The sequence below is a fragment of the Zonotrichia albicollis genome, chromosome 7 (genome assembly GCF_047830755.1).
Source record: "Zonotrichia albicollis isolate bZonAlb1 chromosome 7, bZonAlb1.hap1, whole genome shotgun sequence".
In the NCBI taxonomy this organism is placed as follows: domain Eukaryota; kingdom Metazoa; phylum Chordata; class Aves; order Passeriformes; family Passerellidae; genus Zonotrichia; species Zonotrichia albicollis.
In genome coordinates this window covers 9,092,414-9,108,993 of record NC_133825.1, presented here as the reverse complement: position 1 = coordinate 9,108,993, position 16,580 = coordinate 9,092,414, and the positions used below count along the sequence as shown (strand labels likewise).

The window sequence follows — 16,580 nt, the reverse complement described above, 5'->3', positions numbered from 1 at the left end:
AGCAGCCGTGCACAGGAAGGCTCGCTGGCAAGGATGATCCAGGAACCACAGGCCTGGCAGCCTGGCTTTGCTCCAAGCCAGGGAAGGCCTTGGAGCAGATCCTCCTGAGTGCCATCCCACGGCACGTGCAGGGAACCAGGGGCTCTGCTGGAGGCTGGGAAAGCTCTGCGGAGGGACGGGCACAGCTGGGGCTCCTGGTGGGGTGTTGAGGGCTTCTGTGGGGGCGTTTAGGGGTGGTTGTTGGGGGGCGTGTTGGGGAAGAAGTTGTCTGGAAGGTGAGAGGTCTGGCCTGGAATTTGAGTCAGTTTGAAGGCAGCATCTGTGCTTTAGCACAGCTTTGGTTATGGAGGGCAGAAAGAATATCTGTGACCATTTTTTTTACTGGTGCTGTTTCTCCTGCAGGGAACAAGAAGGGAGAGTTGTACTTTATTGGCCACTTAGATATTGGTACTGGGGAGAATTAGCCCTTTTGCCATCTACTCATTTGTTCTGGTTACTCTTGTAACACTGAGTAGTCTTTCACTCCTTGACAGTTTTTAGTCCTTAAGAGAATTAGGAGATTATAATCCCTTCTTCGAAAACCACTTGCAAATCAAAGAATGGCCTTCTTTTTGGCTCTGTGTAGTGTTATGTTTTGTAAAGTGACTTCCAGCGGATGATGTTAAGGCAAATGAGTTGCTGCTTTGAGATGGGAACAAACTTCCAAACCATTCCCATTCTCTGGCCATGGCTATTAATTGGAGAAGTTTGCAAAATTTGGAACTACTTGAGTTGAGCAATGGGAAGGAAAGCTTTCCTGAAGTGAGGATTCTTAAATGCCCTGAGCTCACAGAGCAGGGCAGCTTTTGCTGATGTTTCGAGCAGTTCCAAGAGATCCTGTGGGGCTGCCTTAGACACCTGGGCCCAGGGATTCCTTCCAGCCTGGGCCACTTTGGCTGGGCTGGGGGCAGCCTCAGGGCAGGTGGCAGTTTGTGCAACGGCCCTGGGTGGTAAGCTGCAGCACAGTCACCGTTGCATGGAATGGAACCCGGTGTCCAAGGAAATAGAAGCTTGCCCGGGTGCTCAGAACAGGCAACGGGACAGAACAGGACAGAGCAGTGCTGTGAGGAGCCCCCACACAGCACACTCGTTTCTGTCTCTCCCAGAGCTTTTCCGCAGCGTTATTCCTGCAGCTGAGCTTGAGGCCAGACTGCGGGACTCTGTGACTCGGAGCTTTTCTGAGACATCTGCCATTCCTGTGGCCAGTGCCATCGACCGTGGGATTTGGTCACCTGAATCACTTAGGAGGAGCCTCCTGTCATTGTGGCAGGTGCCCTCAAGACCAGAGTGCAGGGCTTCCTGTCCTGCAGCCTTCCTGAGGCTTCCCTATTTCAGGTGCCTTGAAGGCACAACTGCAGTTGTTGACTTGGCAATATTCTGAGGCATCTCTTTTTAGGGCGCCCTCAAGAACACACTCTGGCATGGCAGCCAGATTCCCCGGCTTGTTGAAAGTGTTCAGGGGGAAAAAAAAGAGAAGCCCTGGAGCTGCCCCAGCACAACAGCCTGAAGATCCAGAGCATATCCAGACACTGCAGGATGGTGAGTAGCAGAGCTGGGCCACAGGGCTGATGGGTACAGCCAGCTTGGCCCCATCCCATCCCATCCCATCCCATCCCATCCCATCCCATCCCATCCCATCCCATGCCATCCCATCCCATCCCATCCCATCCCATCTCATCTCATCTCATCTCATCTCATCTCATCTCATCTCATCTCATCTCATCTCATCTCATCTCATCTCATCTCATCTCATCTCATCCCCTGGGGAAATGCCCATGGACAGGATGAAACAGGGGCAGGACAGACACCCCACAATGGCCATGCTCTATCCCCTGGGTCATGCTGGAGCTCTCCCTGCCTGGGAGCGCAGGGCTGGGTTGTCTTCTCCAGGCTCTCCCGCAGCCCCTCATCTCTGGCTGCACTCGCTCTTTGCCAGATGCAGCCCTGGACAAGACACAAGAGCAGAAGTCCAGCCGTGGCTGCTTGCGCCAAACCCTGAAGGTACCTGCAGCCACCCCCACCTGGGCTGGGCCTGCTGTCCCTGCTCAGCCCAGCACCACGCTTGGAGCATGCCACGGAGCATCCCTGGCTTCCCTGCCCTTTATTCTCCTGCAGAGGTTCCGGAAATTCCTGCACATCCGACCACGTAGAAAGAGCAGCACCACAGCAGCTGAGGGCACAGCCCAGCCTGACTCGGGGCTGACCGAGCTCCAGGCAGAGCCTGATGTCAGCCCAGATTCGGCTGAGCGCTCACAAAACTCTGAGGCTGCAATGAATGAGGACAGGGCAAAGGCCCACAAGGAAGTGACTGAGGATGTGGCCGTCATAAACACCAACACTGCAGAGACTGAAGGCATCTCGAATACTGGCACCAGGCCCACTCTCACTGGGATTCATGCTCCCACTAAGGATTTTTTTGAGGAGAGTGCTGTTCCTTCTCAGCAGCAGGTAAGCAGCCTGGGGCCAGGCCTGGAGGTTTCCCAGGATTGTGTGTCCCCTCAAGCCATGGTCACTGGGCCCCCTCAGCCTTTGAGGCCAGCACAGTGTGGCGGGAAGGGAAGCACTTCTTGGGGGAAGCTGGGGAAGTTGCTCCCAAGGACAGCACTCAAAATCTACCACCTGTCTCCTCCAGGTGCCAGCCATCATAAGAAACATCCACCTGACTCTACTGTCCCAGGGCACTGCGGATGCCAGGCTGCAAAGGGACATTGTGAGGCTGGCTGAAGAACAGCCTGCTGACGTGGTGCTGACCCTCCTGCGCTGTGCCCCAACATGTGACAGGTACAGGGCCCAGGTGCCTGGAGAGCTCAGGGCTCACCAGCCTTTAGGGCCCATGGCCCTGCACAGCCTGTGCTATGGGCTCTGCCAGACAGGCACAGAGGTCCAGGACCCTTGGGCCCTTCTGTTTCCCAAGCCTGTTGCCAATGCTCCCCCCCTGCCCCTCAGGGCACTGGGGCTCTTTCATCTGCATTCCCACAGCTGCACAGGGCAATGTACTGTGACTGAGATGCCCCTGACACAGAGATCTGATCCCACAGAGCTGCTGCAATCATATGGAGAACCATTGGCTCCTCACAAGTAACAATGGAGAAAGTGCTGCCAACACTGATTCGTGTAATGGAGGACTGGCCACTGCACAGCGCATGCACCTCTGATGGGGACGACAGGGACGTTTTTGCCCTGGCTGTGAGTTTCTGGGCCCATGCTCACCCCCAGGTCGCCTCTCCAGTAGCTCTCAGTCCTCTCGGTGCTGGAGTCACTGGGCTGAAACCTGGGCTAGGGGCAGGCTCAGGAGGCACCAAGCCTGCTGCTCCTCCTGCGTCTGCCCTTGGGCCCTGCCCCATGGACACCTCAGCACTGAGCACTGTCTTGGGCTGCTTCTTTTGCAGGCAACTCTGGTGCTCTGGGTGACTGTCCAGGTGCCTGAATGCAAAAAGGCCATGATCCCTTATTCTGAGCAACTGTTTGTGGCACTGCTCTTCCTTATTGTCATCACTACACAGCAGATGCCACCAGAGGAAGTTGATACCTTCTGGAGAGCATGCCAGGAGGAACACTGCCTTCCCATCAAGCTTAACAGGTCCCAGTCCTCCTGTCCTTCCCATGCCCTTGTGGCCAGTGCCAGTGCTCCCAGTGTGACCTGGCCTTTGCTCTGCACACAGGTTTGCAGTGCAGGCCATGAAGGTTCTGCTCTACATGCTGCAGTGTGACCACGTGGTGATGTCTATGGAGCGCAAGTGTGGCTGGGACACGCTGCTGTTTGCTGACACCCAGCACTATGCTATGGGTCTGCTGGCCAGGTGAGACCCCCTTCTCCCCATTGCCCCTGGCATTTGTGCCCTGTGCTCCACACAGTCCCTGTGGTCATGGGCCACAGAGCCTCATCACTGAGGGATGGCCAAGGAGCCTGAAAAAGGCTGGGAGAGGAGAGTGCCCAGAAGGGGCCACTTCCCAGAGCACCCACATCCCCTCCAGGGATGCTGGGGAAAGACCAGACCTCTCAGAGTCAGTCCTGGGAGAGGTTTTCCCTCCACCTCACGGTCTCCTTTTTTCCCCATGCCAGGGAGATGCGTTATGACTTGACCCCCCTGTGTTCCCATGTCGCATATTGCCTTCTCCTGCTGCTCAGCAGTGAAAAGCCAAGGTGGGATCTGCCCTTGCTGGCATTCCTTGTGGAGGTGAGCCTGGTGGCCAGTGCTGCCTCGCTGAGCTGCCTCCCAGCTCTGTGCCCTCTCACAGCCACAGCTGCCTGGGACGGTGCCCACGCCCTGTGCTGCTGCCTGGGCCCGGGCCTGTGCGCTTCTGGGCTCCTGCTGGATGGCTCCCCTGTCACTGCCCTGTGCCTTTCAGGTCCTTGAGTGCCTGGACTTGAGGAAATGTGCTCGCACTCTTGTGAAGATCATGTCAAGTTGCCTGCAGATGGAGTGCAGGGAGCAGCGTCGCGTGGCGCTCAGAGGCCTCGTGGGTCTCAGCAAGGATCCCTCGATGGTGAGAAGGGGGCAGTGGCGGAAGCTGCGCTGGGGAAAGCAGCCCCTTGGGTGTGCAGGGCTTCAGGAGCTGAGGCAGCTGCTCCCAGCTCTCCTGCCTCACCTGCCCCAGTGCTTTGCGTCAGGCCTTTGGCCTGCGGGCCCTGCAGCAGCAGGGTGGGCTTGCAGTGCCAGGGCGGTGCTGGCGGTGCAGCCGTCCATGGCTTTGCAGCACAGCCTTGTGTTCCACACAGGCCAGCAGACTGTGCAGTCTGTCTCTGAGCCTTCTGGAGCTGCTGGGTGATGCCGATGGAGAGGTGGTCAGCATGTCCATCCATGTGTTCACAAATGTGCTCCAGGCAGACATCCTGGTATCCAGCACTACTGCCCCAAAGCTGGCTGAGGCACTGCTGCTGCTCTTTGACCATGTAAGGCTCTGTGTCCCCAGCTGCAGGCACTGGCTGCTGCCCAGAAACTTTGCCTAGGTGAGCCTGGAGTAATTGGTCTAAAGGCCTCATCCTCTTCCATTCCTCCAGGACAACAGCTATGTGCAAGTGCTCTCCCTTCAGCTCTTCTTCAGGGTGATGGACTTGGTAGTGGATGAGGGAAGAAAGCCCCTTGCAAAGATTTTGAGCCAAAGCCTCCTTCCACTCTTCTTCCACTGCCATGATGAGAACCAGTGTGTGGCAAAGGTGAGGTTTTGTGTGATGCAGGTGGATCTCGGGGAGGGGGCTTGGCTGCCTCCTGCCCTGGCACCTCATGGACTGCAGCCTCCTGCAGGCCTTGGCACAGGGATGTGGGTCCTCTGCCTTGGCCTGTGGGGCCATCTCTGGGTCTCTGCTGCCCTCCAGGCCTCTTGGGAAACGCTGCTTTGTGTGGCAAGGTTCCTGAAGAGGAGGAAGCTCAAGCAGCTGGTGAAGAAGGGGCAGCTGTCAGAGTTCACCGAGGTCCTGGTAAGGAGGGCCTGGAAGCCCCAGGCTCAGCCTGGAGAAGGTCCCTGAGGGCGGTGCTCAGTGTGCGGGGCTAACAGCTGTGCCCGCTGCTGCAGCCAGAGGCCGGGCGGGCTCTTCTCCAGGCTCCCGTGGGCCCGAGCCGGGTGCCCATGGAGCCCCGGCCCGGCGGGGCTGCGGGGCGGCACCGCGGCTCCCCGGGCGGCAGCTGGCCCTCTGTCCCCTGCCCTCGGGAGCCCTTGGCCAGCGGCTGCTGGCCGCGCCTCAGGGCTGTGCGGGCAGGCGAGGCCGGCGATGGGCGCAGGCAGCGCCCGGCCCAGGGGCTGAGCCCGCGCCAACCCTTCCCTCCTGCCGCTCTCTGCAGCTGGCAGAGGACAGGAGCAGAGCGGCCGAGCACCTGCGCCGGGCTCTGCGCTACCTGGATAGCCCACAGGAGCCCCTGCGAGCGGCGGCCGTCAGGATCATCGGTGAGTCTGGAGCCCGGGCTCCCTCCCCAGCCCGGCCCGCCGCAGCTCGGCCCCAGCCCCGCCTGCTGCCCCGGCAGCGCCAGCCGGGCCGGCGCCGTGGAGCCCCGCCTGGCCTGGGCATTGCTGCTGCCGCCCTCTGGCAGCCGTGCCCTGGGGCGGCAGCGTGCGGCAAGGGCGCGGGCTGAGCCCTGCCGGGCCAGCAGCCCGTGTGGCCACAGCGCCGGCAGCGCCGCTGGCAGGGAGCTGTGCCGCTGGGGCCGTGACAGGCTCTGTGTTCACAGGCATGGCCGAGATGGTCACGATGGGCCGGAAGGAAGAGCTCCAGCTCCTCAATGAGGGTGAGTGCGGGCAGCGGGCTGACAGCGGGGGCTGCCACTGGGGGAACTGCACGTCCTGCCCTGGCTGCGACAGGCTTCACCCCCTGTGTGGACAAGCACAGAGAGATCTCAGGGACAGGACCTGTGCGGGGGACATTTGTGGCTAGCACCTTCTGGCTGATCCCATTGTCTCCTGCTGCCTCCTGTACATGGCAAAAGGTGGGGGGTATGGCCCTGGCAGGAAGGCCTCCTTGGCTATGTGCAGATCCAGGCTCTGACTGTGCCTCTGCTCATCTCTCTTCCAGCCCTTCAAGGCCTGAGAAGAGATGACAGCCCTTCCCAAATGAACACAGTCGTTCAGCAGAGAATCATTGAGAGATCTGCAGAACTACGTTTATCTGGTGGCTCAGAAGAACCATTGCTCCTAAAAGTCCTAAAAACACCATGGAAGAGGAGATCACCTTGAGAGGCCAGAAGAGACCAGAAGAGACCAGCTGGAGCTTCAGGCACAGCTGATGATTGGCCCAGCTGAACCTATGGGAAGCTCCCATAGCTCCTGCCTTCTCCCTGCCTGTTGACAGCTCCGTGCCTCCCCCCAGCCCCCAGACCCTGCCTGTCCCCTTTCTTCCCTCCCCACTCCTCCCTTTACTTCCATTAATAAACAGTTTGGCTTCTTCACTTTGCCTGCATCCCTGTGGAGCTGAAGCACATCCGGGGCCCTGGGAAACACTGGCCCCTGCTGCCATTCTCTCCCACAGACCCAGAGGAACGAGGGCAGCTCAGGCTGGAAAGGTCCCTGTGCTGAAGGTGCAGCTCCACAGAACTGTGCAGTTCAACAGTCTTGTTGAGCACACTGAAGGCCAGCAGTGGGACAAGGAGCCTGTGTGTCAAGACCAAAGTCGTGTCTAAGGCCCTGCCATATTTGGTCCACTGTTGTGCACATCAACAAGATAATGAAGAGCAGACGATGAAGGAAACTTTATGGTTTAACTGGTGGGAATTTGACTGTAACTGGAAAAACTCCACTCCAGAAGAGGAGAGTTCAGGCCTGGTTATGGGCTGGAGGGATGAAAAGGACAAAATGCCCATCCTTTTGATCCAGGGGATGCCCTGAATGTGGGTGGCCAGCCTGCTTCTCCCACTGGAGCACCATGCTGAGATACCCTGAGAGCAGCCCAGTGCTCCTTGTTCCTCTCTGCTGACCCGTGAGCATTTGTCTGCTTTCGGGATGGCCCTGGCTGTGTCAGGGCTGCTCCGTGGACACGAGACAGCCAGTCCTGTCCCACTGGGTCCCAGCAGTGCCTGGCAGCAGCCCTGCATCCACGTCTGGATGCTGGCCAAGAGAGGCCCCGGAAGCTGGGGCAGCTGATTTGAAGCTTTTGCAGATACACACAGGGGATGGCCAGCAGTGTTCCCTCAGGATACAGCAGTCCTGAGGGGTCTCCCTAATTCAAAGAAATCAGCAGACAAATGCATTGCCTTGCAAATGCCCTTTTATTGAGCTAACAGGAGGGCATGGGTCTGCACTCTACTAAAATGCTTCTCTGCCACATGCAAATTTCAGTGGGTTGATATAGGAATTATCTCAACAATATAATCCATCTTTTCTCTTCTGAGGTCATTTTAATAGGCAGCAGGTTAGAAATACATTCTGTCAGATTCCTGTACTTGAATCTAATGTCCAGGTGCTGGTCAGGAGCAGTCTCCATGCCCTATAGGAGTCAGTAGTCAGTGTCCAATGACAGGCAAGGACATTTTGTCCTTGGTGCAACAGCAGGATAGGGGAGAACATCTTTGGGATAGGAAGAAAAGTTTCAATAAAATATCCACAAGAATGCAGAAGTAGGCGTAGTTGGCTGATAAGTTACTAGCCAATAGTGAGCTCGCCTTTGCAATATGTATGAGCATAATTAACACTGACATAAAGATGTGTGCCTATTAATAAAGTTCAATATTTGCTGATCACTCATATTGCGTGCCGCATTTCTCCCGCTGATCCCAACATTCTTATTACTCTTTCTTTTAGTTGCTATTAATAAATTTTTCTTTATACCCTTTTAAAGTTGTGAGCCTGTTTTGCCTTTCTCCTAATCCTATCTCACAGCAGGAAATGAGTAAGTATATTCTAGTGAGTGCACTGGTAATCAGCCAAAACTGAACACACCACAATAATTGATGCATTCACCAAGAAATCTCAAATTGGAGAACCAAAACATAAAAGGAAACCTTCCTGACGAACTGCATGAGAGCAGAGGGAAATCAAGGCAGAGCCATGGTTTGTCAGGAATTGCTTGATCCTAATGAGCCCCGTGGTGCATTTTGACCTGAGCACTGGAACCTCATCGCCTGAGAGGAGATGGCACAAACCTTTCCAGGAGGAAAAGTCAGAGAAAACACCCAAAGTGTCTCAAAGCATGAATGGGTCATACTGATGTCCATCCTCAACACAGGCTCCTCATGGACTCTTTGGAGGAGAGATTTGGAGGCCAGGATGGCACAAAAACCTCTCAGAGACTTAGTGTGGAAAGAAAAATCCTTAAAAGTACCTAAAAGTATCCTTAAATCTTTAAAATAGCTTTAAAAACCTTGAGTACCTTAAAGTATTAATGAGCACCACTAAGTTTCAGTATGAAGTTCTCAAGGGACTCGTTAAAGCAGATAATTGGGGTCATAATTGCACAAACCTCTCCCAGAGTCTGTATCAAAAGGAAAACACCAAGTAGCTTAAAATAACTGAAATACCCTGAAGTATTAATGAGCTCTACTGAGTGTTGTTACTGACAAAGCCACTCCAGGGACTAATTACAGCAGATAATTGGAGGTCATGATTGCACAAACCACTCAGAGACTCCAAGGCAAAAGCCAAACCCAAAGTCCTTTGAAAAACCTGCACAGAGGCTCCTGGCACAGAGGCAGCTCCTGGCAAGGGCAGCGCTGCAGAGACAGCTCTGGCCAGGAGCAGCTCCTGTGCACAGCCCAGCAGGGCTGGGGCTCTGCCTGCAGCCACCCCGGGCACAGCACAAAGGCACAGAGGGGTTAAACTCAGCCTGGGCTGGGAGCACAGAGCAGAGCTCACTCAGGGCTCACTAGAGCAGAAATTATCCCAGGTTTGAAACAGTCATTCCCTGGCTGTGGGAAGAGAAGCTGCCGTTCCTGCGGGGATCTCCTGCAGCTGGCACATCCCACAGATTTTAGGACCTTTCAGGAGGGCTCTCAGAGCTGATCCAGGGCAGGGCTGTGGTCCTAGGGCAGGGCTGGCTTTCCCTGCTGCCCCAGCTGATGCAGCCCAAGGCAGCTCCTGTTGCCAGGCTCTGCTGCAGGGCTGAGCAGCCGGGGCTGCAGCCAGGGGTGCCCAGGGCTGTCCTGCAGAGCAGGGTCCTGCAGCCCAGGGCGCGGTGCTGGGGCAGGGACTCTGCTGCCTGCCAGGGACAGCTCTCAGCCAGCCCTGGCAGCTGCTCCCAGCGCTGGGGAGAAGCTGTGGGGGGAAGGAGCCACCCTGAGCAAGGCAGGGGCTGCTGCTGAGAGGGGCTGGGTGGGGCAGGGCTGCTCCCAGCTCCAGACCAGCCTGGGCACAGCTCCAGAGTGCACTTCCCAAAGAAGGTAAGCCTGGGATTGCTGTAAAGATCAGGAGCTTTCCTGAGAGTAATTTCAATTTGCTGCATGGAGAAGGATGGGAAAGTTGGGATGATGGCAAAAAGATTTTTACTTTTTATACATTTTTATATATCCATAGCTCTATAAATTACTATTACATAGTTATAAATATATAATCCTTATTTAACTCTATTAAACTCTATATTACTCTATTAAAATCTTAATTAACTCTACTAAACACTATTATATATTTATATAACTATAATCCTTAAATAACTTTAATAAATTTCCTAACCTTTCTCTTAGATTTTATAAAAGAAGCTGATTGTCTAAAAACATTCCTGAAATACTGTATAGTCTTTTTATCAGGAAGAGAATCTAGAAAAACATTTTATTTTTTCACCAGAATGTGAGCAGTCATAAATAAAAGTTTTTGACAAAGAAGCCTTTGGACATATTACAATGGGTTGAGCCAGGGGTGTGTAACTGGGGCAACTGAATCTCCTATTGGATGTTCTTGTTAAATATCCTAATTAATCAACCTTAATAAATTGTTGAAATCAGGCCCGAGGTGTGCCCTATCCCCACTGGGACACCTGGAAGCTTCCAATTGACATCTGGTTTTTACTTTACTGTTCTAACACTGTTGCAAGGGGTTTTTTCTTTTTTGATTATAGACAAAAGGGGGATGAGAGAATCAGGGCAGGAATTGTAATGCCAGAATCACAGCACATTCTGAGTTGAAAGGGACACAGAGGATCATCCAAGGAATGTTTGAACATTTACAGGGACTGCAGAACTATAAATAAAGCTGGTCAATCACTCTGCTGGGAGCCTCCCAAAGGGCCCTCAGCCACTCCTCAGCCCTGGGCAGCAGCAGCATCACCTCTGCAGGGCCCAGCAGGGCTCTCCTGAGCTGCCCTTGCCCAGCTGCACACAGAGCCTGCCCCAGCCAGGGCCCTGCACACAGGCAGGTTTCTGTAGGGCCCCGGCCAGGGCACACAGGCTGGGATGGGCTCTGTGAGCGCTGGCAGGGACAAGGCTCCTCTCAGGAGGGAATGTCCAGGCCCAGGGAGATGCTCAGGGAAGGAGAGGGGGCTGAAGAGAGCAGTGCTGGGGGCAGGATGAGGGCACTGTTGGTGTGTGGGAGGTGCCGGGCACAGCTGGGCACGGGAACACTGTCCTGAGTGCCCGGCTGTCTCTGCCCTGCCCTCTCAGGCACAGCACCACAATATCTTCTCTTGGTTCTGCCCTGCCCTGATATTGTCACTGTTATCTGCCATTCTCAGGGAGGCTCTGGCATTTGCAGCAGCTGAGTCAGGCACTGCCCTTGGCATTCCTGCCAGGCAGGGCTGTCCATGGGAATGGGGTGTCCAAGCTTCCCGGGCACCAGTGGGGCTGTGGGCAAAGCAGTCCATGGGAAAGGGGAATGAGCTGAGCCCCCTCTCCAAGATCCCATCATGGGCACAGCCAGGGATCTCCTTGTTGTGCCCTTCCAAGCTCTGAGCTGCCCTCCTGGGTGCAAATCTGTGCCAGAGCCTCTGGGAGTTCCCTGAATGTCCCACGGGGAAGGGCAGAGCTCCACAGCTGAGGAAATGCTGTTGGGTTTGCCAAGGGAGCGGTGAGTGTCCTTGGCACGAGGGGGTGCTGAGACCTTGCCCAGAGACCTTTAGAGAGGGTGAGACATGCAGGGATCCCTCTGCTCTGGGCACGGTCTGGTTTATCCCAGGGTGACCCAGGAGTGTGATTGTGCTTTCATTGCAGCCAAAGGTGCAAAGCCAGGGCAATTGGGAACAAGCCCCTCCAGCCCTGCATTTTCCTTCAGCCACAGGGAATCCTTTGCCTCTCACATCTCTCAGTGGCAAACTCTGAGTGCAGCAGAAATGCTGGCAATTTCTGACCTCAGAGAGCCAGGAATTATATGTGGGTAGAAAGAATTCCTTAAAACAGCTCCTGCTATCCATGTCCTATAAAACTAGGAGTGCACATGCTACCAAACCTGTCTGCGTTAGGAGTGATTCCCTTTAAAAATCCTGACTATCCAGCCTTGTCCCTCTGCCACATGGCCACAAACCCAGGGCAGTAGGGCAGGGATGGCTCCTTGAGGGCCCCCATGGACAGGCCTAGCTGCTCCTGGCAAACTCAGCCAGCACAACTCTTGGAATCTATAAAGTCAGAGGGTTTTTAGGAAATGGTTAAAAAAGAGTATTTAGGCTTCAGGATGTGGCCTGAAGTTCTGTTACAGCAGAAAAGTTTCTCAAGTAAGCAGAAAAGTTTCTCAAGCAGTAGACGTGACAAATAACAATAAGACTTTGTAGATTTGGCTTTAGGATGGCAACAAGTTTATTTAATGTATATCTTTAGAAGGTTACTGTGAATAGAGCTCTGTTCTTTGTTTCTTATGAAATAGTCTTTGTTTTAACTACCATTACGTATGTTTTATAAGGTTAGATGGAAAGCTTGTCAATATGTCTCGTTTTTGTGTGATTGGCTGAAATCTAAACTGAGATGATTTTATGTCATTCCGTTTGACCCCACCTTCGGGGGCATTTCCCATTAGGCCAGCAAGCTGTTAACATCTAATTTCATTGTAACAATGTTCTGAGACTAATGTGCTAACAATAAAAAAAGCTGGTCTGGATTTGCCCATTGTGGTCCATATTTAGACTTTTTGCCACGGCAAGTGGGTTCCTCTCTTAAGACGTGAGTTCCTGACACCACTAGATCTATAGCTACCCTGTTGCCCTGTTACACAACTGGAGCTCAGGCAGGGACCTGGGTGAAGGTTTTCCCAGAGCAGGAACAAGGGTGGGTGAGTCCCAGTTGGATAGTCTGCAGGGAATGGCCCAGGTTTGGCTCCAAGCAGCCTCTGCTGACTTGTCACTGTCCTTTCTCCAAGAACAGATCCCCATGCCCAGCCACAGCAAATGTCCAACAGCAGCTCCATCAGGCACTTCCTCCTGCTGGCATTGGCAGACACGCGGCAGCTGCAGCTCCTGCACTTCTGCCTCTTGCTGGGCATCTCCCTGGCTGCCCTCCTGGGCAACGGCCTCATCATCAGCGCCGTAGCCTGCGGCCACCACCTGCACACGCCCATGTTCTTCTTCCTGCTCAATCTGGCCCTCACTGACCTGGGCTCCATCTGCACTACTGTCCCCAAAGCCATGCACAATTCCCTCTGGGACACCAGGAACATCTCCTACACTGGATGTGCTGCACAGCTCTTTTTCTTTGTGTTCTTCATCTCAGCAGAGCTTTCCATCCTGACCATCATGTGCTACGACCGCTACGTGTCCATCTGCAAACCCCTGCACTACGGGACCCTCCTGGGCAGCAGAGCTTGTGCCCACATGGCAGCAGCTGCCTGGGCCAGTGCCTTTCTCACTGCTTTGCTTCACACAGCCAATACATTTTCCCTGCCCCTGTGCCATGGCAATGCCCTGGGCCAGTTCTTCTGTGAAATCCCACAGATCCTCAAGCTCTCCTGCTCACATTCCAACCTCAGGGAACTGGGACTTCTTGTGTTTTCCATCTGTTTAGCACTTGGTTGTTTTGTATTCATTGTTTTCTCCTATGTGCAGATCTTCAGGGCCGTGCTGAGGATCCCCTCTGAGCAGGGACGGCACAAAGCCTTTTCCACCTGCCTCCCTCACCTGGCCGTGGTCTCTCTGTTCCTCAGCACTGCCACATTTTCTGACTTGAAGCCCCCCTCCATGTCCTCCCCATCCCTGGATCTGGCCCTTTCACTTCTGTCCTCAGTGGTTACTCCAGCCCTGAATCCCCTCATCTACAGCCTGAGGAACCAGGAGCTCAAGGCTGCAGTGAGGAGACTGATGACTGGGTGGTTTCAGAAGCATTAAACTGCTGGCCAATTTCTGGAAATCATTTGGAATAAAAGTAATCTTTGATACTTCTTGTTGGTTTGGTTGTGAGTGTTTTTTTCTTTGTTTTTTTTTTTTTTCCATATTTTCCACATAGAAAGGTCATTGTTTGTGCCATTATTCATTTTCTCTCCACTTTTCCTGTAGCCACAGATGGTGTCAATGATGGGGTACACACTTGGTTGCTTTAAAGGAGCTAAAGGATCTCCCAGCAGAGTTTTCTGCAGAGATGCCCTTTTGTTCCCTTCCCTGGAGCTGCAGCAGCAATGTCTATGTGCACAGCTGGGGGCAGATCAGTGCTGGCCCAGCAGCTGTGCCCAGCAGCAGCAGCAGCACTTGGTGTTGCCAGTGCTGCTGCCGTGGCCCTGCCCCGCTGCCCTGGTGGCCCTGGTGTTGCTGTAAGGCCTGAAGTGCTAGCAGCACAAGAAATGCTGATCTTCCTCTCTAATCATGTCACCATTATTCAGTGCAATATTTCATGACCCTCTTCCCTCAGGTGTTTCCAGCTCTCCTGTTAAAATGGCCATGTCTAAAGACATCTCCTCACTAGACCGGCTGCATCAATGCCCTTTCCATTCCTCCCAGATTTCCTTCTCCTGATGCTCTCTGGTCATTCCAGTGCCTCTCAATTAACTGGCTTCATGCTTTGAGCTTCAGGGAGTCGCCCAGACTTTCTGAAGTTCAAATAGATACCACATTAGTCTACATCTTAATTGCCCTTATATCCATCAGAGAATTACCTTTTCTTTTATCTTTGAATATAACTGTTCCTGTACAGAAATCCCATTGGGATGGTGGACATCAGATGTTGCTGGGATGTCCCAGAGAGCTGAGAGAAGAGCTGCGATGGTTATTAAACAGTTCAAATGTTCAGCTTGTGTTTGTTAGCAAGAAACCTTTCTGTGCCTCTGAGTGCCACCAGGCCCTGAGCCCAAAGGACACAAACCTGATGAGTTGTGGTTCCCACCGCAGGGACACTTGGACCTTAGCTCTTCACAGGAGAGCTCTTCATCCATTTTCTGTGTTTTCCTCCCTCTGGGCATAGAGGGAGCTCCTGACTTCAGCATGGGACTCGTGTGCAAAGAGCAAATCTGGGCAGAATCGGGGCAGGGAGGGTTTGGGGGACTTTGGGATCTGTGCTGGGCAGAGAAGGTGTTTTCCATTGCTCTGAGACTGCCTGCTGTGGAAAGTAGATTTAATATCCAGCAGAGGAACGACTTTTGCCTTTGATGGTGCTGAGCCTTCCCCTGGCTTTGTTTGCTGACAATAAATGAACATCCCTCTGTGTCTCAGGCAGCTCCTTCTCCAAGGAAAGCAGGTGGGAGTTGAAGCCAAGGAGCTGAAAGCTGCAGGTGCAGCCTGGGCTGGAGGGAGCTCAGATTTGCACAAGGCTGCTCTGAGTGCCAGGGCTTGGATGGGGGAAATGTTGGGGTGGGGGTAGGGACAGAGTCTGATTGATTGTCAGCCATAAAGGGTCTTGATTTTCACATCTATTCAGACTGCACGAGGAGGTACTTGGATTCAGTGTCAGCTGGAGATTGCATGTATCAATAAATTAACAGGGAAAAGAAACATAAATTGGACCAAAGAAATCTTTTCTCACTGTCTCTTTAAATAGAATCTATTCAACTTGAATGCACTACTGGAATTCATCTAAATAATCACAAAAGATTTGAAAATTAAAATCAAATTATTCCCAGAGGCTTGGCTTGTTAAGGTGTTCTGGATGTTAATGAGCCCTGGGGCACTGAATTCCTGCACTGAAGTGCTGAAGGCTGAACAATCCTCTGGAGCAGGAAAATTTAGCAGTAGCCTCCAAGGTGCTGAGGATGTCAGCAGCCCTCACTGAGGCCATCCCTGCCCAGAGACTGTGGGGGAATGGGCAGACAAGGAGAGCGTCCCTGGGGCTGGGGCAGCACAACTCAGAGGCACCAGCGGCTCCAGCTGGGAAATGGAGTGTGGAATGTGGCTGGGAAAGCCCTGCCTGGGCTGTGCCAAGCAGGACAGGCAAGCCCTGACCCCCATCTCCCAAACAAGTCTCTCAAGGAGACATTTAAAAGGAAATTCTATTTTTTGTGTACACTGAGTTGGATCTTCTAAGAAATATCAATAAGAGATTCTCTGGAGTTCAAAACAACAAAACAGCCTTTACTGGCAACTTCAGAAAATCAAAGAAATTTTCACAAACGGTGTTATAGGAAATTCAATCAACAAAAAAACACTTTTCAAAGCAATATTTTTGGCCCATTCAACTTCACAAACTTTTAGCCTGTTCAATTTTAAGTTAATCAAAATTTGCTAGAAGACAAAAATAGAAGAAGTGTTTTTCTTTCTCTCTCTCAAAGAGAGAGAAAGAAAAATAAGATTCTGAGAAGCATACACACAGCTACCAACTTCGGGATTCCAGCACAGTTCAGACAGAAATTCCAGGAGGAGGTAGGGCTAAGATGTGTTCTTGCCTTGTGGTCAGCCTTAAATACCCCTTGGTTTCCCAAAGCCCACAATGGTCTCCATGATTCCATGACTCTCTTCAATATCACAATGATCTCCTTGGTTCAATAGTACCCCAGAGTGTCACAAGGGTCCCTTGGTTCCATGAGGCTGTGAAGTGTCCTACTGGTCTCTCCATGGTTCCATGAGGACCTGCAATGTCAAAATGGACCTTGGGCTCCATGGGGTCTCACAGTGTCACAATAGCCCCTTGGTTCCACGACACCACAAAGTGTCACGTCACAATGGTCTCCAGGGTTCCATGAGGCCCCACAGTGTCACAATGGACCTTGGTTTGATGCGACCTCTCAGTGTCACAATGATCCCTACATTCCATGGAGCCACACAGAGTCAGAACAGTCCCTTGTTCCCATGA

General features: G+C 53.2%; 2 protein-coding genes across 2 annotated transcripts in view; one reads left to right on the top strand and one right to left on the bottom strand.

The window, feature by feature from the left end:
* Positions 1-16,580, bottom strand: part of LOC141729585 (uncharacterized) — a 413,938-nt gene that overhangs the window by 263,813 nt on the left and 133,545 nt on the right.
* LOC141729526 (olfactory receptor 14J1-like) lies at positions 12,761-13,693 on the top strand. Its single transcript, XM_074544234.1, has one exon. It carries the CDS (start codon positions 12,761-12,763, stop codon positions 13,691-13,693), a length of 933 nt encoding a protein of 310 aa, XP_074400335.1.